The 24486-nt window shown below is 39.3% G+C and overlaps 3 protein-coding genes across 8 annotated transcripts; 1 reads left to right on the top strand and 2 right to left on the bottom strand.

Annotated features, from left to right (window-relative positions):
- Window positions 1–958: 958 nt before the first annotated feature.
- c23h1orf127 (chromosome 23 C1orf127 homolog) lies at window positions 959–8676 on the bottom strand. 3 transcript variants are annotated; one of them, XM_027170384.2, is made up of 12 exons: window positions 6841–8676; window positions 6628–6734; window positions 6415–6500; window positions 6165–6266; window positions 5325–5449; window positions 5043–5186; window positions 4910–4948; window positions 4552–4689; window positions 2913–2997; window positions 2414–2610; window positions 2205–2331; window positions 959–2084 (listed from the first exon to the last, which is right to left on the bottom strand). In XM_027170384.2, exons 2-12 carry the CDS (start codon window positions 6657–6659, stop codon window positions 1279–1281), a joined length of 1881 nt encoding a protein of 626 aa, XP_027026185.2. In that variant the 5' UTR covers window positions 6660–6734; window positions 6841–8676; the 3' UTR covers window positions 959–1278. The 3 variants fall into 3 exon arrangements, with proteins under 3 accessions (XP_027026185.2, XP_047663338.1, XP_027026186.2); XM_047807382.1 differs by having other exon boundaries at window positions 6628–8676; XM_027170385.2 differs by having other exon boundaries at window positions 2205–2328; window positions 6628–8676.
- Window positions 8677–10395: 1719 nt separating this feature from the next.
- Window positions 10396–15755, top strand: tardbpa (TAR DNA binding protein a). 4 transcript variants are annotated; one of them, XR_003444328.2, is made up of 7 exons: window positions 10438–11393; window positions 12424–12587; window positions 12739–12879; window positions 13057–13242; window positions 13326–13410; window positions 14181–14327; window positions 15093–15755. XR_003444328.2 is itself a non-coding variant. In XM_027170387.2 (6 exons), exons 1-6 carry the CDS (start codon window positions 11153–11155, stop codon window positions 14273–14275), a joined length of 912 nt encoding a protein of 303 aa, XP_027026188.1. In that variant the 5' UTR covers window positions 10435–11152; the 3' UTR covers window positions 14276–15018. The 4 variants fall into 4 exon arrangements, 2 of the variants coding, with proteins under 2 accessions (XP_027026187.1, XP_027026188.1); XR_007139242.1 differs by having other exon boundaries at window positions 10396–11393; window positions 13326–14327; XM_027170387.2 differs by lacking the exon at window positions 15093–15755 and having other exon boundaries at window positions 10435–11393; window positions 14181–15018.
- A 633-nt stretch (window positions 15756–16388) lies between these two features.
- On the bottom strand, window positions 16389–19692 carry sst6 (somatostatin 6). The gene is made up of 3 exons (XM_027170389.2): window positions 19106–19692; window positions 18613–18797; window positions 16389–16686 (listed from the first exon to the last, which is right to left on the bottom strand). The coding sequence occupies exons 2-3, from the start codon at window positions 18769–18771 to the stop codon at window positions 16486–16488; spliced, it is 360 nt and encodes a 119-aa protein (XP_027026190.2). The 5' UTR covers window positions 18772–18797; window positions 19106–19692; the 3' UTR covers window positions 16389–16485.
- Between the last annotated feature and the right edge of the window lie 4794 nt (window positions 19693–24486).

Here is a 24486-nt window from a genome sequence, read left to right as displayed (position 1 = left end):
TAAATGTACTGCTTTTCCTCTAATTAATTAAGAGGATTTTTTTAATTAATGTTTGCTGTATATTATGTGGTTCATTTTGTCTGTTTACCTTTTGTTGTAATTTGTAAATTAATATTAAATTGTTAAATTAATGTTAGCGTGTTTTATTCAGTTACATTACATTATTCAAAACACAAAAAAGGTTGCACATGCTATCTGTAACAGTGCACACAACATCCTTAGTAATTACAGTTTATATGTAAATACACATGCATCAGAGACTATACACTATATGGACCAAAGGTTTGTGGACACCTGACCATCACAACCGTATGTGGTTTTATCCCAAACTATTGCTATTGTTTTACTTCACTGTAACTGAGGCTCAAACTTTTTTCCAGCATGACAACGATCCTGTGCAAAAAGCAAGATGCATGAAGACATGGATTGGAACAGAAGTACTTTGATTGCACAGAACCATGACATCAAACCCACTGAACACCTTTGGGATGAACAGGAATCCTGACTGCACCTCAGGCCTCCTTACCAAACATTAGTTTCTTTCTGAGTGCCATCCAGGCATGATAAAAAAAATTAAACATATATATTGTATAATAGTAAATACATCAGGGGTGTAATAAATACACTTAATTTACTTGAGCTAAAAGCCCCATCATGGCATTAAAAAATAAAAAAGAAACAGATGAACCGAAAGCTGCTGATTTGCTACAGACTGCATCTTAGATTGTGGTGTATAACTTTGTTTTTGTGCATTATTCAAATACTCATCGGAGACCTTTATACTTCCTTTTTTTAAAAATAGATATAGCAACAGTCCTTAATATGTAGATCTTACATCCAAGTGGCAGTTATTGAAAGCTAAAAGGCTATATGGTTGTAAAATCATGCCTTGGGGCAGTAGAAACAATGACGCTGCAGGATCCTGTTTTCTGTGAAAGAAAACATTCAGACACTGTACTCGTTTACCCAGAGGGAGATTTTATGTATTATATCTTATGATTGTTCCATGGTGACAGGCATCAGAGTTGCGGTTTTGCTTTGTCTGATTTTCATTTATGGTGAAACAGTGGCACAGCAGATCTGTTGGTGCCTCACAGCTCCGGGGGTTCAATAGTATGTTTTGCATGTTTTTTGTTTTCTTTGGAATATAAACATGTTGGTAGGTAAATTAGCTGCTTTGTTGAATGAAGGAAGAAATCTCATTTTTGGGGGGTTATCGAGTTCAGTGGTGCAAGATATTATCTCTCTATTTATGTGTATGTACTACGTGTTTAGGACCTATGTACTTGCTAATGTAACATTCTCTGGCTGCAGAGATGTGTTATCATGTGTTGTGTGAGTAATTGTGGTCTTATTCAGGACTGCTGAATGCACTGTAGTATCAGGATGTAAGGGAGACAGGGATGGTCGGGTGACTCGCTGATGTGGATGGGGGGCTGTCAGGGATACAGTTGGAGTGTTTAAAGTGATATCTGAGACAGTATTTGTAATGATATCAGTACTAGTACTTTCTAAATAAAGTGACAATGCCACAGGGCTCCACTTGGTTTCAGCCTCGGAGTGAGACGTATCAAAACGTACAGCTTTGCTCATCTCACTATTTGTGTTTGGTCTTTCAGTGTTGTCTGTGGTTGAGGGAGGTGGTTTGTGCAGCATGACTGTTGATGTTTTTCTAGCATTAGTCAAGTCTGTGAATTGTTCATGGTGAGGACTAAATGAAGGATTGGATAAACTAACCAGTGTTGCATCTGACCCCATGCTAACAGACGGCGTTAAAACAATACTGCCAGGAATTTCAGTACTTGCATCTGCCTTGAACGAGGTACTTGTGGACTCACTGTCTGCTGAACCACTAATCACTGAAAATCCTGCTACCACTTCATGTGTCCTAGTAGGTTGAAAGGCCATGCCAGTCATGCTAAATCTTTTTTCAGTGGTCCAGGGTGATGTCTGGGGCTCCATGCTGGAAGAAAGCAGTGGCTCTTCTGTTAGTGAATTGAGGATTGTTGGTTTTAAAGCAGTAAATGCCGTAGGAGATTTAGGTGTTACTGATGGAGTCATAGTCACTGAAGGAATGTGATGATCTGAAACAAATTCAGATCATTATATTAGTCAGAGATAGTGTCCATGTTTTAGTGTCTACATATCTATATATGAAGGTGGCTTGTGTTTCCAAGAGAAAATTCTGTGCTACATAGACTCACTTGAGCATGGTGACGTGTTCTCCATTGTCCAGAGCATCCTGTAATTTGTCTCCTTAAAAGTGAGTACAATATCCACTCTGAAGTATGACTGCAGGGGATTCTCAGAGTCCTTTTCAACACACTTCTGCTTTAAAAAAAAATGATAGTAAAATGCACAAACTGATCATTCTGAAATTTTAAATATATTTGGGGAATGTAAGTTTGTTCACCTTTGTCTTTTGAATAAGTGCAGTGGGAATGACAAGAGTCACAAAGCTGGTGGTCTCAGACCAAGTAAACGTGTCTGTCTGGTTTATATACACACTGCTGATTGACAGGGTCTCGTTGTCATAGCCTCCCCTCTTAGTCAATCCCATGCGGCGTTTGTAAACGTGCAGCACTGTGTCCTCAGATGAATGTGGAATCACTAAATCATCAAATACAGAAACATCCACAAATCAACATTATATATATATATATATATATATATATATATATATATATATATATATATATATATATATATATATATATATATATATATATACGTGTGTGTGTGTGTGTGTGTGTGTGTGTGTGTGTGTGGTCCACAGACGAGAGATCAGAACTCCAAATGGCCACATGATGGCAGAAAAGAGATTATATTACAATATATTTATTGATAACAATATTGTATTGATAAAAGATTTTGCGTGTGTGTGTGTGTGTGTTGATATGAGCTGTACATACCATTTGGACAAGTGGCTTCCATACTATAGGCGTATTGTCCACTGACCAGCTTAAGTGGTAAGAACTGGCCTTCAGTCTGTAGAACCTGAAGAGAACAATGAGAAAAATAAAGCAAACTTTAATTTAAAAATTCACCAACACTACAAGCATAAAGCACATAAACACATAATGCTTAGAACATACAACAGTATACAGTATATCATACATCATTATGGCCACAAGATGGCAGTAAAGACAACATATTACACGTTAAATGTCTAAATTGTACGTTGATAACAGATTTATTTAATCCCACATTTTTCTCAGCTATGTGAGTAGATCATTTTTGCTCATTGGACACAGTTATGTTAAAAAAGGTTAATTAACTATTTTTTTGGTAAATAAAAAGATTTTTGTTTGTATCTTATAAGCCAAGAATGTATTTATATAGACACTTGTTACTGTTCACATATTAATATTTCTGTGAAAATTATGAAGTGGCAGTACAAACTTACTTATCCAAATTTTATTAATAAACAACAATAAATATTACATGTAAAAATGTAGTATTTTTATTTGCACTAACACATTTATGATGCTTAAATGCCGTTGTTCAGGTGACCAATTACGTTACCTACATCAACCAATGAGGATCCAGTCAGCCTCTAAAATAATTTATTAATTGCATTTCATTTAAAAAAAAAAAAAGAAGTACAAAAAGTACAAATGTAGTCAAATTCTCAATAAAACTCCAATCAGACTGATGATGCAAAATCAGGCCATATTTTCATATTTTTCATTTTGTGATCAACATCAATTGTGGGGAAAAACAGCCAGTCTTTTTGGTCTTTGAGGACAACAACCTCCTCATCAATACAACATTTATCAGACTATATATTTATAATCACACCCTCCAGTGTCACCCATATGAGGATGAGGTTCCCCTTTGAGTCTGGAACCTCTCAAGGTTTCTTCCTTTACCATTCAAAAGAGTTTTTCCTCACCACAGTCACCTGAGTCACCTCAGACTTGCTCGTCGGGGATAAATACGAACACATTTAAATATATCTAATATTAATCTTGGATTTTGTATTATATTATTCTTTATAATAACCTTTTGTTCTATGTTTATGTTCTGTAAAGCCGCTTTGAGATGATGTCAATTGTAAAAAGAGCAATAGAAATAAATTTGAATCGAATTGAATTGAAATTTTTAGGATGAACTATTCCACTCTAATAGAGGCCCTGTGTTGCTAGCAATCAACTGAATTACCTCACTTAGTTAGGTACCAGAACCAACAATAATAAAAAAAACGATGTGAAAACTATTTTCGGAGCATTATTCTTGAAGTATATGTGGTATAGGCATGTATTATGTCTTTCCCAACCTCTTAACTGAGAGTCACATGTAGGCCCATGACATGAAGCTGGGTTTGGATGCTTCAAAATATGCTTTCCTGTTTGCTTCTCTTTTCTTATCTACAATTCTGTCTATTTTTCTTCCACGGTCATCTTGTAAATGAACCATTTTGAATCGCATTATCAATATTTCAGTGTGACACAGCTAGAGTTATAAAAACATTGTAGTTTGATGAAGATGTGGTTTATAAATCTTCCATTAAAAAAAAGAGAAAGAGAAAAGAATTACACGTGATCTAACCTGCACAGGACTGAGAACCGTGTTCCTCCTGCCTTGAACAGTAATGAGCGGTTTCTTAATGTCTACATTTACTTGAATGAGACTCGCATCTTCCAGCGCCACCACCACACTCCCTCTCAACGCAAGAGACCATCTGAGCTAAAAGGACAAATACAATATATTTAAGCTTCTTTAACTTTTACCAACACTTTATTTTATTTTACACCACAGAGCTGTTAAATGCTCGATTCTGATTGTTAATAAGGGGAAAAAGTGTCCCTTAACATTGTCATTGATCATTTTTATATCACGCCACATAAGTGCTATATTCTGTACATCACATTACAAACAAAGGTACAGATTATTTAGTCAACATTACCTCATTGTTCCAACTGTCCATTGGGATCACTCTGGTAACCTTTGAGTATAAAATAATATAAAGGTTTAAAAAGGACCAAAACAAATGTTGCTTTTCCTCAAGTTTACAAAAAAATTGTTAATTGTTTTTTCACCTGGATGAAATCAGGGTCACACTGAATATGTTTTGCGTTGGGTGGTGCTGGAACTACAGGACATTTCATTACATAATTATGTGTCCTGCCTCCAAAGCGGCTTATTCTCTTCATCAAGTTCAATACAATCACGTAATGACCGTGCTAAAAAGAGGCACATTAAAAGTTCTGTATTAAACATGAAGGTAATTACGAATGCTACACATGTAATTAGATTAAACAGTGATTATAAAACCGTGTTATAGTGGTGAAGATTTGGATGAGATTTAAAGTGGGGTTTACCTCTTGTTGAACAAAGCATCCGCTGTACATAACTCTGAAGATGTAGTTCCTGTCAGGATCTTTATGCAGACCAAAGCCACATGCTGACAGCTGATGGTTTAAGATCTCCAGAGACCCAAGATTTACTTTAAAAAAAAAATAAATCAGAATCAGCTTTATTGCAAGGCATGTTTTCACATGCGAGGAATTAGTTTTAGTGACAGAAGATGTATTTGCAGCCAGTGCTAGCATCTCACTCACTTTCTACCGCTTTATCCGAACTACCTCGGAGGGAGCCTGTGCCTATCTCAGGCGTCATTGGGCATCAAGGCAGGATACACCCTAGACGGAGTGCCAACCCATTCACTCATATAATCGCACACTAAGGAACAATTTTCCAGAGATGCCAATCAACCTACCATGCATGTCTTTGGACCGGGGGAGGAAACCCCCGAGGCACGGGGAGAACATGCAAACTCTGCACACACAAGGCGGAGGCGGGAATCGAACTTCGACCCTGGAGGTGTGAGGCGAACGTGCTACCCACTAAGCCACTGTGCCCCCCCAGTGCTAGCATCATATACAGTAAAACCTGTGGATCCTGATATGTTATTCTATTATGTAATAATAGTCAGCAAATTTTCTGCTGCATTGCTAATGTAACAAGTGCATGATTATGATTGAGAAAAGAGAAACGTGTCAATAAAGGCTCTCTATTCTATTATATTACAACCCAAAATGTGTTTTCTTCAGTAAAATGAATAGATTTATTTTTACAAATTATTGCATAATGTTTCTTCTTGTTTGATTGTGCTAGCATGTAAGCTGTACAGCACAAAGTTTTAGTCACATCTCCTTCACCTTGAATCCTTAGCATTGCTGAAAGCCAGAGTCTCAACCCTTCGGTTCTCATTCTGTGGATCCACAGTTCCATGTATTCAGAAAAGCACTCCACGTCTCCTTCTAAACAAGTGCGTAAAAGGAAATAAGAAAGAAATCTCTGTTTGTCAAGCACTGTATCAGATAACAACAGTCTGTAATGTTTGTACAGGATGCAGCCTTAATGGAAAGCAAAATTTTAACCAATTATAAACACATCATTGAGAAGTACCGATAAATTCCGCAGGTAGCTTTCCCATCCAGTCTCTGTTCTGCACCCGCAAAACACCACCATATAGTATAGGAAACACAATACACCTGCATGGCAAAAAGACAGACGAAGCTTTTCAACACGATCCCATAGATCTATAGTTTGATTTATCATGTCTACATAGGTGTGTTCAGTATTTCTTTGTAGGAAATTGCAATAGAACTTCATACTTACAAGAAAAACATCCTGAGATGTATCAAGGCCATGGCTGACGCGTCTGTGTCTGACTCCTAGTAGAGTATCCTGGTCTTATAAACTGAAGCATCACCTGTGTTTGTCTACTAAAGATCACAACCCAGTGCAAGGTGCACCATAAAACAACATCACAGGCTAAGGTACAAAGTGGTTAGGTAGAAAGTAAGGACGGTGTGATGTATCTTTTGTTACCTTGGAGTATTTCAACATCCACACACTTCTGAATTGTTTCCTTTCGGTTTAACAAACAGTTTTCAAATCGAAATCAAGTCTTAGCGAGAGAGCAGCCATCTGAAATGTTCAACAAATTTGATTATACTGTGCAATTAGATTTTCTACTGCTGACTGGATCATAAAAATCTAGCCCCCGGGAAGGATTTGAAAGCTAACTATTTAAGGAAATGTCTAAGCAGGCAGTAGTGGTTAAGGAGATTTACAAACACCATGAGCAAGAAATGCAATCCATGCAAACATTAATGGCAACTGTCCTACAATGTTGCTGGACTCTCTTATCTGATTAGTCAGTTAATGCTCATCAATACAACTATTGTCGAACTATTTATAATCACACCCTCTGGTGTCACCCGTATGAGGATGAGGTTCCCCTTTGTGTCTGGTTCCTCTCAAGGTTTCTTCCTTTACCATTCGAGGGAGTTTTTCCTCACCACAGTCACCAGAGTCACTTCAGACTTGTTCATCTGGGATAAATACAAACACATTTTAATACATCTAACATTAATCTTGGATTTTTATATGATATTAATTTTTATAATAACCTTTTGTTTAATGTGTATGTTCTGTAAAGCTGCTTTGAGACAAAGTCAATTGTAAAAACTGCTATACAAATTAAATTAAATTCTATAATTGAGTTGTAACGAGTGCATTTTTACACGGATGTAAAAAAGAAGGTTTTAACAAAGAAAAAAGTGTGATTGTTGTTATGACAAAGCTTATGACAAAGCTGTGTTAAAGAAGATGTGCTGTCTAGATCTTGAAACACTCTTCATTAACTGCAAACCATTCTATTTGCCGAGGGAATTTTGCTCGTTCATTCTGGTGAGTGTTTACATTCCACCGCAAGCGCACATGAGCTCAGCCCTACAGACACTCGCTGATCTGATCACAGAGAGTGCACAACAACACCATATCACTCTGTCCCACGGGCAGCTCTGGGACTCTCTGATCACTGTTTAGTTCATCTGATACCGACCTACAGGCAGAAACTAAAAACAGCTAAACCTGTATTAAGGACTGTAAGAAGATGGACTAAGGAAGCAGAGCAGGATTTACAAGCCTGTTTCTCTCTCACTGATTGGACTGTTTTTGAAGATGCTGCCACCGACCTGGATGAGCTCACAGAGACTGTAACATCATATATTAGTTTCTGTGAGGATTTGTGTATTCCTTGTAAACCATGGTTCACTGCAAAACTCAGCCAGCTCCATCAGGCCAAAGTGGATGCTCACAGGAATGGGGATAGAGTCTTGTACAAACAGGCCAAATACACACTGGAAAAGGAGATCAGAGTGGCAAGGAGAAATTATTCTGAAAAGCTATGGGCTCAGTTTTCCTCTAACGACTCAGCTTCAGTGTGGAAAGGTCTGAAAGCCATCACCAACAACAGGTCACCATCCCCCAGCACTCTGGTGAATCAACAACTGGCAGATGAGTTTTACTGTAGGTTTGAAAAAGCCCAATTCTCACTTTCTGTAAACCCCGACTCCAACACACCTAAAATTCAGTTCAGTGAAGATGAGGTGTGTCTTCAAGAAGAACAAAAGAAGAAAGGCACCAGGCCCCGACAGCTTTTCACCAGCCTGTCTGAAAACCTGTGCTGATCAACTGGCCCCCATCTTTACACGGATATTCAACACGTCAATGGAGCTGTGTGAAGTACCCTCAAAAGCTCCACCATCATCCGCGTCCCAAAAAAACCCCAAATTACCGGACTTAATGACTACAGACATGTGGCTCTAACATCTGTGGTCATGAAATCATTCAAAAGACTGGTTCTGGGTTATCTGAAGGACATTACTGGACCCTCTGCAGTTTGCCTACAGAGCATATGGGACTGCACTATTTTCTGCAGCATCTGGACAGACCAGGGACTTATGTGAGGATCCTGTTTGTGGACTTCAGCTGTGCTTTCAACACCATCATCCCATCACTCCTTCAGCCCAAATTAACCCAGCTCCCTGTGCCCTCCTCTGTTTGTAAGTGGATAACCAGCTTTCTGACAGACAGACAGCAGCTAGTGTGACTGGGAAAACTCAAATCTAGCACCCGCACCATCAGCACTGGCGCCCCCCAGGGCTGTGTTCTCTCCCCACTGCTCTTCTCTCCCTGTACACGAATGACTGCACCTCTAATGACCCCTCTGTCAAGCTCCTGAAGTTTGCAGACGACACCACACTGATCGGCCTCATCCAGGACAGTGACGAGTCTGCTAACAGACTGGAGGTTGAACGGTTGGCTGTCTGGTGCAGCCTTAACAACCTGGAGCTGAACACGCTCAAGACAGTGGAGATGATCGTGGACTTCAGGAGAAACTCCCCTGCTCTCCCCCCACCCACCATCATGGACAGCATTGTTGCAGCAGTGGAGTCATTCAGATTCCTGGGAACCACAATCTCCCATGACCTGAAGTGGGACATTCACATAGACTAAAAAAAGTGAAAAAGTCTCAGCAGAGGTTGTATTTCCTTCGTCAGCTGAGGAAGTTCAAACTGCCACAGGATTTGCTGACACAGTTCTACACTGCTATCATTGAATCCATCCTCTGCATCTCAGTGACTGGTTCAGCTCAGCCACCCAATCTGACCTCAGAAGACTACAGAGGGTAGTCCGGACTGCTGAGCGAACCATTGGCACAACTCTCCCCACTCTCCAAGACCTGTACCTCTCCAGAGTGAGCAAAAGGGCAAAGAAAATCACCCCGGACCCCTCACATCCAGCACAATCACTCTGGACCATCTGTTACCATCAGGTCGGCGCTAAAGAGCCCTGAGCACCAGAACAACCAGACATAGGAACAGTTTCTTCCCACAGGCAATCCATCTGATGAACTATTAATATACATCTGATGAACACCTAACGTACACACAACAAACCCTATACTTACATTGTTTACAAGTACTCATTTATATTTTAATTTGCACATCTATACTTGAATTTGCACATCTATATAGTGATGCCTCGAGATACGAGTTTAATTCTTTCCGTGACCTTGCTCGCATCTCAAATTGCTCGTATCTCAAAACAATTTTCCCTGTTTAACCGAGTGAGATGTGGGAAGCTGAGCCGGGGGAAACAGAGCACACGTGGTTGTTGGGGATCTTTGTTTCGGAGGGGGCAGCGGGCTCGGATGCTCGTATCTCAAAATTTTGCTCGTATATCAAGACAAAAATTTGGTCGAATTACAGCTCGTATCTCAAAAAATTCGTATGTCAATGCACTCGTATCTCGAAGCATCACTGTACTTGAATTTGCACAACTTTTACAACTGTCTATTATATATGTGTTCATTTCTTATCATTGCCATTCTGTTTACACTGTTTATACATTGTGGAGCTCCTGTACTAGAAAAAAATCCTCGTATGTGAAAACATACATGGCAATAAAGACCTTTCTGATTCTGATTCCTGTGGGATGTTTGTTTTAATGGAAGAAGTCTCCAGTGTCATTTATCCGCGCTTTAATGTGATTGGACTACAGAATTTTGTGCTCGTCGTACAATGGGGAAGTGCTAAAAAAAACTCGTTCATCGTTTAAGTCATTCTTAAAGTATTAGACTTAATATGAAATGATTTATTAACGACATGAGTATACATCGAAAACTATCCGTTTAAAAACCGCAATATCATACGTTGGTTTGAAAATGATTTAGAAAGATATCAAGGACTTCCCCCTCCTTTCTACGACGTGATGGTACCTTCCAGATGATGACGCACTTTCTTTAACGAGTCTGTTCGAGCGGCCATTTTGATAGAAGTTTGAGCTTCGGGGGGAAAAAATAAATAAATACACCCGAGTATTTGTTTTATTTTCGTGCGAAAATACGTTTGCTCGTTGAAATTTAATTCCACGTATCGTTTGTTTCACGGTTTATTTTCGGCTGCGAGAACCTTGAAAGAAGACTTAAGTTAGACGACAAAAAGAGAGCGCGAGAAACCGCTCTCTCATTCATTGCTCGAGCGCGAGGCCTTTCTTTATCCTTCATGGACGACAGTTAGCAAACGGACCGTTTATGGGAATATAGTCGTTAAATTGATCTCGGTTATATTATCTGTAATACTAGTTTGTTAGATAAAGTATACTAGCTTGTGCGTTGTTTATATTTGAGTCTGAATAGGCACGGTGTTTGTAACGTTGTAAGTAACGTTAGCTAGGCTAGGCTAGCTAGCTAACTGAATTATTTACCGTGGTGGCTAACGCGTTAGCTGTCTAGCACAAAGCACGCGCTTAATCTAACGTCCCATACTAGATAGCGACCACTGCGTTAATCATGGAGACATGTTATATTCGTGTGGCTGAGGATGAAAACGAGGAGCCGATGGAAATCCCGTCAGAGGAGGACGGGACGGTTCTGTTGTCCAGCGTGGCCGCGCAGTTTCCAGGCGCGTGCGGCCTCCGTTACCGGAGCCCGGTGTCTCAGTGCATGCGCGGAGTGCGCATAGTGGAGGGCGTGCTGCATGCACCGGAGGCCGACTGGGGCAATCTGGTGTACGTAGTCAACTATCCAAAAGGTAATGTGTAAAATCAAACTTGTGCATGTGTAGCTTTTGTGTAACCAGGCGGTTGTTATGCACTCATTGTTCTTTTACACCACGCGATTTCAGCCATAGACCTGGAGTGTTTTTTTTTTTTTCGTTTTTTTCTTCTTCTTTTCAAACACATCCACTTAAAGTCAGAAGTGGTTGCTCGTTAGCTGTTTAGACTCAAGTGTGTTAGAGCAGGGAAACACTACAGAACACGTGCAGCTCCAGGATCAGGGATGGGAATCTGTGACCTTCACGCACCATCGTGCACTTTGCACAAAACCAGGCTGTTTCTGTTGTAAAAAAAAAAAAAATGCACAAATTATCTTCTCTATCCTATCCGGTATCGGAAAGGCATCACATTAGGAGCACCAGACTCGAGTGTTGAACCGTCAGTCATGAAAATGGCATCCTGCTGGGTGTTAACTGGACACAGCAGCAGTATTGGCCTTTTCCTGTATTACTGACCACTAGGGGTGTTACAGTTTGGGATTTCTACAGTATGACAACCTTGTCTAAAAATATCCCTGTATTATTTTACCGTAAACACACAAAGATAGTAGAACGAGGTCTTGTTTTTTTAAGTAATACTCTGAAAGCTAATTTAAATACAAGGCCAAAGAATATCAACTTGTATTTTAATTGGGTTTTTGAGGTCTAGTGACTGTCTAATTATACACTGTGACTAGCATTGAACCTGTAACAATGCCACTGTCTGCTTTATTGCACAGCACCACACTCATTACCGAGCCACTGCTATGTCCGTGTATTTTCTGTGTTAAGAATGGGCCATCATTCGAATAGTGTCTGATCGACCCTGTTGTGATATTTCTATTTATGGATAGGGTGGAATGGTGAGGAAAATCTATTCAATTGATCCCTGTACGGTTACACCTATGTGGAAAGTGTGTTTAATATGAACAGTGTTTGAGTTTGTTAAACTAGCCACATGTACTGTATGTAGATGACTGTTATAATTATTGTCCTAACATGGCTGTTTTTTGTTTTTTTTCTCAAGACAATAAAAGAAAGATGGATGAAATGGATGCTGCTTCTGCTGTGAAAATTAAGAGGGGCATTCAGAAGACTTCAGACCTTATTGTTCTTGGCTTACCATGGAAAACATCTGAACAAGACCTGAAAGAGTATTTTAGCACATTCGGAGAGGTGATAATGGTACAGGTTAGTAACAATGTGTTTCTTCAAGTTGAAGAGAAAAAAAATGTCATCTTTGGCTCAGACTCTCAACACTTGCATTTGTTGTCTCATTTTTTTTTCAGCAGACCAATCTACCCTTTTATGAGTGTTGTACGTATTTTTTTTCCTTTGACAGGTTAAAAGAGATGCAAAAACGGGGAACTCTAAAGGGTTTGGTTTTGTAAGGTTTACAGAGTATGAGACACAGATTAAAGTGATGTCCCAGCGGCATATGATAGATGGGAGATGGTGTGACTGCAAGCTCCCCAACTCAAAGGTATAATTTCTCTCTTGTGTAATCATTTAATTAAATATTTATTCTACACAGCATGAACTTTACACGACCTGTGTAGTATAATGTAATTCTAGATGTGAAGATGCATGCATTGTCCTGAGCATTATAATGTGTTTTGTCGTAGGCATGATTGTGACTTTTTTCTAATTATTGGTCTAGTATTTCATGGAACAAGCTGGGCTAGACGAGCCTATGCGCAGTAGGAAAGTGTTTGTGGGCCGTTGTACTGAGGATATGACTGCTGATGACCTCAGGCAGTTCTTTATGCAGTATGGTGAAGTGACCGACGTCTTCATTCCTAAGCCTTTCCGGGCATTTGCCTTCGTCACTTTTGCTGATGACCAGGTTGGTTTCCTACAGTGTGGCTAATATTGGATCTACTGTTTAGGTGACACGTGTTGTAACCTAGTAATTGTTTTGTTCTCCAGGTTGCCCAGTCTCTGTGTGGTGAGGACCTGATCGTCAAGGGCACCAGCGTACACATCTCTAACGCAGAGCCTAAGCACAATAATAGTAGGCACATGTTGGATCGTGCTCGTTTTGGGGGGTTTGGGCAGGGCTTTGGTGGTAGTCGCAGTCATAACAGCAATGTGAATTTTGGGGCACTTAGCTTAAACCCAGCCATGATGGCAGCAGCCCAGGCAGCCCTCCAGAGCAGTTGGGGAATGATGGGTATGTTGGCCAATCAGCAGAGTCAGACCGCTGCCTCTGGCACCACCGCAGCTGGCCAAACAGCAGGGAGCAGAGATCAGGGCCAGGGCTATAGTGCGGCCGGCAGCAATTATAATGCCACAAGCACAGCTAGTCTCGGATGGGGCGCCAATAACGCGGCCTCCAGCGGTGGGTTTAGCTCTGGCTTTGGCTCCAGTATGGAGACAAAGTCTAGTTGGGGGATGTAGAGTTACTTTTTTTTGCAGTGTCCTTATTTCTAAATTAGGTAAGTACATTGGGATGAGAGTTTGCAGGCAGATTTTTATTTTTCTTATATTTAGAAGAAATTTGCTTCAAATTTGAGTTTTGTTTAAAAGATGTTATACAGGGGGAAAAAAAACTACTTTATAAAATTGATTGGGTTAAATTGTGGTATAACACTACCTAGAAACTTTAATTTGTTTTCAATGAAGATTTTGGTTAAAACCTGATGATAATTCATTGCATTTCATTGTTTATGAACTGTGCTTAGAGATGCTTTGTTGTGAATCTCATTTGAGTTGTATTGTGTGGAGTTGTTTGCATTTTTTGTTTAGAGTTTATGGTCAAGCCTTCATAAATCTCTTCTACAGTTCACCACCTCTTTTCCCATTTCCCTGGAAGAAGCGCTTCGTTGGCCGCAATGTTCGAGCGATCTCAGTATCAGTACCCTTCTTCCCATGTGTAAATGCTTTGCCATCAAAGAACACAGCTTCACTCTTCATTTACTGTGTTAGACGGTGGGTGTTGTCTTTTTCTCCCCTTTTCATGGATAAATCTGTCCAATATGTATCGCTTTGAGAGCGAGTGAGATGGTGATGGATTGTTGGTGGGCCAAGAGTGAGAGACTGAATGAGCGAACAAACTGAGAGAGAGCGAACGTGAACGCAAGTGTGAAAAGAGCTGTTTGTGCGATAAAAATTTCAAAAAAAAAGAAAGGAAAAAAAAACAAGATGACTGCAAGATGTGAGAAGAACCTGTGTGAGCGAGTGTGAACAGCAGCAGCATGTTTTCTGTCACATTATCAGATGGACATTCTTTATTCCTATTTCCCTTTTGATCTATCTCCTTTTCTTCCTTTTCTCATATAATCAAGCTTATATAGGAAATGTATCTGTATGTATCGGAATGTCTAGCAATCTAAGTATTTGTATATTATCCGTTGTGAATGCTTGTATGGTGTGTGTGTTCTATCTCCTCCCTGTTACTGACCTCCAAGTGTGAATATGTGAAGTGGTGGTGTCTGTGAGAAAGTACTGGTGTGTGGGGGTGTGTGCCAGTGAGCGTGAGCTCTGAGTGTCTCGAGGGGTGATGTGGCGGTGAAAGTTGAAGAATCCCGAAAGAAAGATTTCATATGTTGAATTGCTTGAATGCCATCTTATGTTTTGTGAATCAAAGGGAACTCTCAAATAAAACTAATTTGACTAGGTATTTGACAGTGGCTTATTTTTGATTGCTACAAAAATTAATTGAATTGCAAAAACTTATTTAATTCGCATGTATAGGGACCTTGGACTCCGCTGGCCCAGGTTTACATCAGATCCCAGAGTGAAGTCAGTTTTGGGGAAGCTGAAGACTGGAGTTGGTGTAGTGTTGGTGGCTCCAACACGATCCAACTGTGGACATGCTGCTGATTGCCTTAGACCTGAAAAGGGACTTCTTCACTTCACTGTAACAGGATCCCTGGAATCTCTATTGAAATTTAAACGGACTATTTCAAATTGGCTGGAGCACATAGGAAAAGAATCGCTATTGAAAATAAAGGGTAAAGAATATTGTCATGGAACAATGCCTGAGCCCCTCAGTCCCGTTTCAAGTGACACTCATACTTTTAAAGTTTTTATTTTTATTTTTTTGTAAGTGACTCATGTACTATTCGTTCGATTGTACCATTAGGTTTATCTTTTTTGTTTGTTTAAAGCTGTCACCAATGGAAAGTACATCAGTTGTAATTTTTAAGTGGCCTGATATTTCTAAAAGTGGGAACGACATGGTCTCTCCCTTCACCCTTTTCCCCAGAACAGAGCCTGTAAGTTTTTCTTGTCATGAGAGAGTTGTAAAGATCCCTGGTTCGTTTGTGAATTATTTGGACTGTAATGGGGGATTTGGCAGTTTATTGGTGTGAATTTCTGGTAATTTTCAATAAACAAACTCATACAAATCTTTAATACTGTATTTTAAGATTCTATCCAGTTTTCTACAAGTTTCCTTTTAGTTATTTAATGTGTAAAATAAATCCAATTTTGCAAACAAATGTTTTACTTATATAGAGTTGGTTTTTTAGGTTAGGAAGTTTTATGAAAATGTGAGACTAGCGATTTAGATGAATTAAATACTTTTGATTGAGCCAAAAAATGTCTTAAATTAGGATTGTTTGAAATCTTGTTTAGTGTTTGAGGCATTTAAAAGCATAATGCATAACACCGATCTAAATATGTTGTTTATTTTTTATCATTTTAAAGGCTGTTAATGTTAGTAATAGAGGAAATGGTATGACTTTGCCAGTCACACTATTTTAACCATGTTGATAATTGACATTTCCGATTACGTTTTTGGCCAAATAAATGGCCAAAATGGCCAACTAACTGATGCATGTGATTTTAAGTACTGTCTGTTATTACACTTAAACCTGTCAGGAAAAAACAACTCATGAAGTATGCGTCTTTGTTCGTATTCCTCTAGAGGCTGAATTTCTACTTTAAAATGCCATCTACTTACTTTAGTTGTCTCAACTTTTATTTTCTGTGTTTCAAGTATGTCTACACTTTCAGGGTCATCAAAAACCTCACAAAACCAGAGACGGTTTCTGATGTTTTTATTAATACATAGGACTTTTCAGATGTTTATTAGGTATTTAATATTACATTGGGTGATTTTGATATTTATATACATGCAAGTTTAACATGCAGAGAAAGTCTTCCAGAAGAAGTTCTTGCATTGGGATTTCTCTCGTGCAGGTGGCAGACCAAGAGCAGCTCTCTCGCCCAGTTTGCTCAGTTGTTCAAGGTCCATGGTTTCCAGGTCTTTGATGGTTATGTTCAATTCAGCAAGGTTGGCGAAAAACTTTGTCATGAAGTCCTTCTGCTCCTTTGTCAGCACCTAGGTGAGAAATGTTACATTTATGATCCTGTACCAAGGACTGAAGTAATGTGACATGAAGGATTTCAGTCAGTCTTGTCATTTTGAACATTTTTTATTACTGTATGCTGTTCAGGGTTGTGATGGACCTGGGAACATCCCCTAGGGCCTATTCAAGGCAGGAATACATCCTGGATGGGACACCTACAGTATCTGTCACAGGCACCATGCGCGCACACATTCAAATTTAGGGGCAATAGTGTAACCTGTAGGTGTTTTACGAATGTGGACAACCTGAATAGGTTCACAGTGGTTGCAAGCCAAGAAGGTTAGCAAAGCACATAGTAGTGGAGGGGGATACAATCTTTTATTATAGTGTGGGTAGGAGTGATCCTGAAGGATGTTTGTGACTGAGTGTTTGAGGTGAAAAGAGTGTCAGACAGGGTAATCAGTTTAAGATAGAAATTGAAGGTGTGATTTTGAATGTCGTCAGTGTTTATGCTACACAAGTAGGCTGAGAGTTAGAAGAGAAGGAGCATGTTACTTTGTAGTATGTTAGATGAGGTTGACTATTTTCTATGTAGATGAGGCAAGATTAGTGACCACATAGTGGTGGTAGGAGAGTGTGTAGCCAGACAGCATCGGATGGTGTCATATAAGATGTCTCCGGTGATCACTAAGAAGATGAGAGGAGGGAGACAAAGACCAAGTGGTGGAAGTTTAAAAAGGGGAAATGTCAGGCTTTGGGTGGTCAGGAAGAGCTTCCAGATGACTAGGAAACTACAGCAGAAGTAAGTATGTAGGAGGAGGGTGCTACAGTAGGTGTGTCATCTGGTAGGAGAAAAGAAGATAAGGAAACGAGGAAGTACAGGACAGCATTCAGAGGAAGAGGTAGGCTAAAAAGAACGAGTTGTATGCCAGGTTAGACACGAGGGAAGGTGAGAAGGACTTGTACAGATTAGCGAGACAGAGAGATCGAAATGGGAAGGATATGCATCAGATAAGGGTGATTTAGAGATAGAGATGGAAAGCTGCTAACAGGCGAGGAGATTGTGCAGAGGTGAGGAAGGAGTATTTTGAGGAGCTGATGAATGTGGAAATCAAGAGGGAAAGACAGGAAGAAGAGATGAATATTGTGGAGCAGGAAACAGCAAAGATTAGAAAGGATGAGGTGAGGAAGGCTCTGAGGCAAGTCACGATTAGGCACGAAAGGCTGTCGGTGCAGATGACATACCTGTAGCGGAGTGGAAGTGTCCAAGAGACACAGCAGTGAAGTTTCTATCTAGATTGTTCAAGATGCCTAAGAAATGGAGAAGTATTCTAGTGCTGATGTTTAAGAACAAGTGTTCTGTGCAGAGTTGTACTGTAGCAACCACAGAGATATAAAGATGATGAGCCACACAATGAAGCTATGGGAAAGGGATAGTGGAAGCTAGTCCAAGAAAGGAAGTGGATATTTGTGAGCAGCAGTATGGCGTTATGCCAAGAAAGAGCAAGAGTGATGCAATTTTTGCTCTGAGAAAGTACAGAGATGGTCCGAAGGAGCTGCACTGCGTCTTTGTGGATTTAGAGAAAGTGTATAACGGGGTGCCAACAGCGGAGCTATGGTACTGTATGAGGAGTGGCAGAGAAGTGCGTCAGAGTAGTTCGGGATATGCATGAGAGGAGAATGACAGCAGTGAGACGTGCTGTAAGTCAGACTGTTGTTCAAGTTGGAAGTGGGGCTACATCAACAACCGGCTTTGAGTCCCTTCCTGAAAAAATTTGAGAAGCAATGAATCTCATTACATATTTATATATATAATGTTTTATGATATTCATTGCTTCTTGAATTTATATAGCTGTTAAACATGAATTGAATGTGATGTATTAGTCACATGCTTCAGTATAAATTACTGTACATGAAATTGGGGAGAGAGAAAAAAAATGCATGGACTATGGACTCACCTCATTGCTGTTTGGCAGTTTGCTCTGTACAGGTAACGCTTCAGTGTTGTTTGCGCTCCATACGATGAGCAGCAGAGGGATCAGGCTCAGCAGCACTCTCATTATGAACGTGGGACTGTCTACTGCCTGGTAAAGATTCATTCTACCACCCAGTGCCATGTCTTATAAAGCACTCACGGAAGCCACTGACATTTCAATAAAAGGATAAATGAAGAGGCTTTGTTAACCCAGCAAAACAATATATAAATTAAGAATTTCTGTTAACAGAAATCACTTATCAATCATATTTAATAATTAGAACGTAGACACATTCTAATCAGGCTGATTACAGAGGATCACACAATCTGTATTCTTAAATAATGACATTTAGACAAAAAAATAATAAAGAGTTGTGTTTTATCAATTATATGATATTCTTTCACTAACCGAACAGAATGCAATGCAATGAAACATGCAAGTAATAGAAAGCATGCTTTGAAGGTAATATACATACACAGATTGGATTTTAAAGGTGATGAAAATCTGCTCCAATACAAAGCACATCTGACTTCACTTGTATGCGAATGTTCCTCTCCTTCAGTCCGGTCTCTGCATAATTGATCATCAGGGTAGAGGAGACGGTGTCCACTTACTGTGCTGGCAGAGGCTGGAGCATGTCGTGATGATTCAGCAGCTCTTACACACTTTCATCTGAGTGCTGCTTTCTACCGAGTCCTTTCCTTAGCATTAGCACTCGATAGAAATACAGTGCCTTGGAAAAGTACTCATACCCACTGAATTTTATGTGATAGACCAACACAAAATGGCACATCACAGGACACAGGAACAGTTTCTTTCCCCAGGCAATCACCCTGATCAACAACTCACCATAATTATATTCACTGCTTTTTATCATAGGTACTGCATTATCAGGACTCTAACAGCTTTGCACATCTAGAGAGTGACATTTTTGCCCATTCTTCTTTGCAAAATTTCAAAATCAGATTTTGCAAAAGTCAGATAGGATGGCGAGGGTCTGTGAACAGCGATTTTCAAGTCTCGGCACAGATTCTCAATTGGATTTAGGTCTGGACTTTGACTGTGCCATTCTAACACATGAATATGCTTCGATCTAAACCACTCCATTGTAGCTCTGGCTGCATGTTTAGGGTCATTGTCTTGCTGGAAGGTGAACCTCCGCCCCAGTCTCAAGTCTTTTGCAGACTCTAACAGGTTATCATCTAAGATTGCCCTGTATTTGGCTCCATCCATCTTCCCATCAACTCTGACCAGCTTCCCTGTCCCTGCTGAAGAAAAGCATCCCCACAACATGATGCTGCCACCATCATGTTTCACGATGGGGATGGTGTGGTCAAGTGATGTGCAGTGTTAGGTTTCCGGCACACAATGTTTTGAGTTAAATTTTTGGTCTCATCTGACCAGAGCACCTTCTTCCACATGCTTGCTGTGTCCCCCACATGGCTTGTCGCAAACTACAAATGGGATTTCTTATGGCTTTCTTTCAACAATGGCTTTCTTCTTGCCACTCTTCCATAAAGACCAGATTTGTGGAGTGCACGACTAATAGTTGTCCTGTGGACAGATTCTCCCACCTGAGCTGTGGATCTCTGCACCTCCTCCAGAGTTACCATGGGCCTCTTGGCTGCTTCTCTGATTAATGCTCTCCTTGCACGGCCTGTCAGTTTAGGTGGACGACCATGTCTTGGTAGGCATTCTCTTGGCATTCTCTTTCCATTTCTGAACTATGGATTGTACAGTGCTCTGTGAGATGTTTAAGGCTTGGGATATTAATTTATAACCTAACCCTGCTTCAAACTTCACAACTTTATCCCTGACCTGTCTGGTTTGTTCTTTGGGCTTCATGATGCTGGTTGTTCACTAATGTTATCTAACACGCTTCTGAGAGCTTCACAGAACAGCTATATATATACTGAGATTAAATTACACACAGATGCACTCTATTTACTAATTAGGTGACTTCGCAAGGCAGTTGGTTTCACTGGATTTTAGCTAGGGGTATCAGAGTAAAGGGGGCTGAATACAAATGCACACCACACTTTTCAGATATTCATTTGTAAATAAAATTCGGACACCATTTATAATTTTCATTCCACTTCACAATTACGTGAAACTTTCTTTCGGTCTATTTCATAAAATCCCAATAAAATACATTTTTCTTTGTGGTTGTAATGTGACAAAATTTGGAAAAGTTCAGTGGGTAGGAATACTTTTTCAAGGTGGTTTGAGATACTTAGTGACTCATGAGCACAAGTACTAGTTGTTAACATGATTAGAATATGAGGTGTCTCATGGTTGTCATGAAAAGATCACTTGTAATGAGTAAAGAGGTCTAGGGTACGGATGTCTCATTATAGATTTCTATCAGTCATAATGAGTCAGATTTATGATGAGTAGTTTCCACAGATTGTTGCAGAATTGAGAAGATTATGTAATTAAATAGTATTATGTACATTATGAAACAGGCCATTAGAAAAAAAAACATTGCAGCTGGTATTTAGTGACCACACTGGTTTTACTTATTTATTTTGTTTACTAGCCATATGCTTAAAAAGAAGAAATAGTTTATTTCTATAAAGATTAACCACGCCTACTAAATCCAAATCTTCAAATATAACAATTTCAAATGTAAGACTGTGCGTTTTTATAACTTTGAACAAAGAGCACTTTACAACTATACAAAGGTTTTTATTTACTACCTAACACCTGTTCTTTATGCATCTGTTACCTGTATGCTAAATGTAGCAGGTTCATGGTTAAACACAGCATCCGCATATCTCAGTTCTAAAGTCTTCAGGTTACTGTATATTACTCATAAACACTATATGGCCAAATGTTAACCTCCACTTAAGGAAGGTTTTCCACTAGATTTTGGACAGTGGAAATGAGGAATTGTGCTCATTCAGCCACAAGAGTGATAATGAGTCCAGGCACCGAGACTGTGTGCAGTCAGGATTTCAGTTCATCCCAATGATGCAACTGGGTTTTGGGTAAGGACTCTGTATAGGCCAATTAAGTTCTTCCACTCCAACCGTTAATGAGCTCGCTGTGTGCACAGGGGCATCGACGCGCAGTTACTACGTTCAGTTATGTGCTTTCATATTTTCGGCAGCAGTTTGGAGAATTTGCACATATGAATGTTATGGTCAGGTGACCACAAAATTTGGCCATTATAGTATAACATAAAACAAACTTATGTACTTGCAACAAACGTGTACAAACGTATGTACTTGCATTACATATTTATGTCCCTATGAAAAGCTGAGGCTGCATCAGTGTAGTCGAGTGGTTACTTCATCAAAGCCCAATAAGGTATACCGACTTTTGGTGCTGGCTATATGGTGCTGGGATATGAAAAGAAAATAATCCCTGCAGTGCTGTAATGTATGTGTGGTGATAAGAGCTTATTTTCTTCCCGACTATGGCCAGAAAATCAGTGGATTGCTAGACTGAAGAAAAAAAAAATCTATATAATAATAATAATCACCGTCATCATCATCATCATCGAACCATGTTTTTCATTTCATTTAAAAGTTGATGGTGTATTGACATCAAACATGAACATAAACATTGAATTGCTGCACAGACCAGAATGCAGGCTTGCCATCATTTTGGGACAAATTGGGGAAGCTGTTACTGGCCAAGCTGGGTCAGGATCCAAGGGTATGTACTGACCATAAAAAGTATAAAACATCATCCATTATGACCTTTCCATTGGAGATGTGCACCAGGACTCGGATCCTGCTGCAGTAAGATATGAAGCCTGGGGCTCAACATTCATTCATTAACATAGAACATAGTTGTGATTTATACACATTTACAGCATTCATTTTTCTTTGGAAATGCTTTGTTCTGGTTATTGTTCTGTTTTAAATTAGTAATATGTTATAACTATGTCTGTGAAAACGGCACCTAGGTGATGTTGGCGTATTGCACAGCTTAGTGCCTGATCCAACACCACTAAATCAATGTGTAGAAGACAAACCTTCCCAGATGAATCAGTGGGTTTTGTCTAAAAGGTGAATTGAAACCAATGTTTCTTCCTCAAGAACGTGACACAGATTGTTGATTAGAAACTTTGCTAATTCATTATGTAATATTTAATCTTGTTATTTAGCTAAACGTTTTAAAAAAAATTTGTGCGGTAAGAATAATTCTAGATCTTCTCACGAACAAGACAATAGTGCCTTCTGCTGGCAGCAAATTCATATGACATGTACTGTTACAAGCGAACAAAAGCAAGAAACAAAAGCATTTTAAAAAGAAAAAAAGCTGCTTCTTTCTGCTACATTTTCACACGCATATCATGTCTATAATTATACAATGTGAAGTCAACACTGTATTTATTACAGCACTTTGTATAGTCACAGCTAACTGTTAGCATTCAGGTAGTTTTTACCGTCAAAGTCGTCCATTGGCTTAAATATCATTTAACGGGGGGTGGGGGTGTGGGGGGGGATGGACTCACTCACTCATTTTCTACCGCTTATCCGAACAAATAATAGTCTAATTGTACTTATAAAGATTATTATTGTAGCATGGAGACTGCGTCATTATGGTTATTTTCAAAGTTTTTCTTCAAAGAAAGTGAAACTATCATAAAAAAAATCACAAAAATAAAAACGAGGAATTAAAAAAGGTTTACATTTTTATTTCAAATTAATTGACACTTAATAAAAATATAAATTGATTATACAAAAAAATACAGTGGGGTCAGTTCGGACGTAGCACAGTGATCATTTAGTAAATGCACAGCTAAACAATATGCTAATTGTGGCCGTTAATGTTAAGTTAACATTATGCCAAGTCGTCCCAAATAAAACAATGCATGGGAAACGGCTTTGGCGTGTTAGTTACAGTGCACTGTGTAACAAGCTATTGTAAACAAGCTAACGTTAACTAGATAAGTAAGATTTTAATCGCTAATATAGCAGATTCATGGAAATTTACATCGGTAAATCAGCATTTTTGCCGCAACTAATTTATGAATGAATCTGCATCAACTACATTAAAGAGAATCGCTTTATTTAAAGTGAACTGGGAAAGCAGGCAGTGGGTCAAACCACTGCGAGGAAGAGGAGGGGGAGGTCAACTGTTTCTAAATGCATTTTTTGCGAGTTTATTATTTTTTTTCTACTTACACAATTATTTAGGTATACATACATATATTTTTCACAATAGAGAGTGCGATATATTTTTTTTTTTAATGTTTGGGGGGACAATGCTCGGATGGGGGGACAAGTGTTTTAGTACATCAATTAGGACATCAGTGATGTGTGATCTGAGTTTGATGACAGTACAGTGTATTACAGTAAAGCTATTGATTCTTTTAAATTATGAAAAATCATAAAAATTAAACAAAAAGACATTTCCCCAAAATAAGTGTTTTAGTATATGTATTAGGACATCAGTGATGTGTGTTATGAGTTTGGTGACAGTACAGTATATTACAGTAAAGCTATTGACTGTTTTTTGTATTCGTTTTGTATTCGGGGTTTGCACTTTGCAGACGGTCCCTTGGAATCTGTCACTTCGGTGTTCGCACATAGAGAATTACGTATTTTGTCCAACGCGGAGGAAAGCTGATATTGAGGAAGATTAGGTCGTAGCTGCATTTTAGCTGCCTCTCTACATTACTAAGATAAAAAAAGAGGTGTTATTCGTGTAGTAACACCCTTTAGCTCAGGAGCTATTGACTCGGGAAAATCGAATCTGGGAATATGGGGCCATCTTTACTTAAGTCCGTCCCACCCGGGATTTACGCCCATGCAGTCGTCATGCTTAAGATATTAGGAATAAATTTTGCTTTGTTTAAATAATTTCTAATACGTTTGTTTGGTTTTTAGTTTAAGTAAA

Source organism: Tachysurus fulvidraco, chromosome 23 (genome assembly GCF_022655615.1).
Source record: "Tachysurus fulvidraco isolate hzauxx_2018 chromosome 23, HZAU_PFXX_2.0, whole genome shotgun sequence".
NCBI lineage: Eukaryota > Metazoa > Chordata > Actinopteri > Siluriformes > Bagridae > Tachysurus > Tachysurus fulvidraco.
The sequence above is the reverse complement of the archived record's forward strand: the minus strand, read 5'-3'. Positions and strand labels throughout refer to the sequence as shown.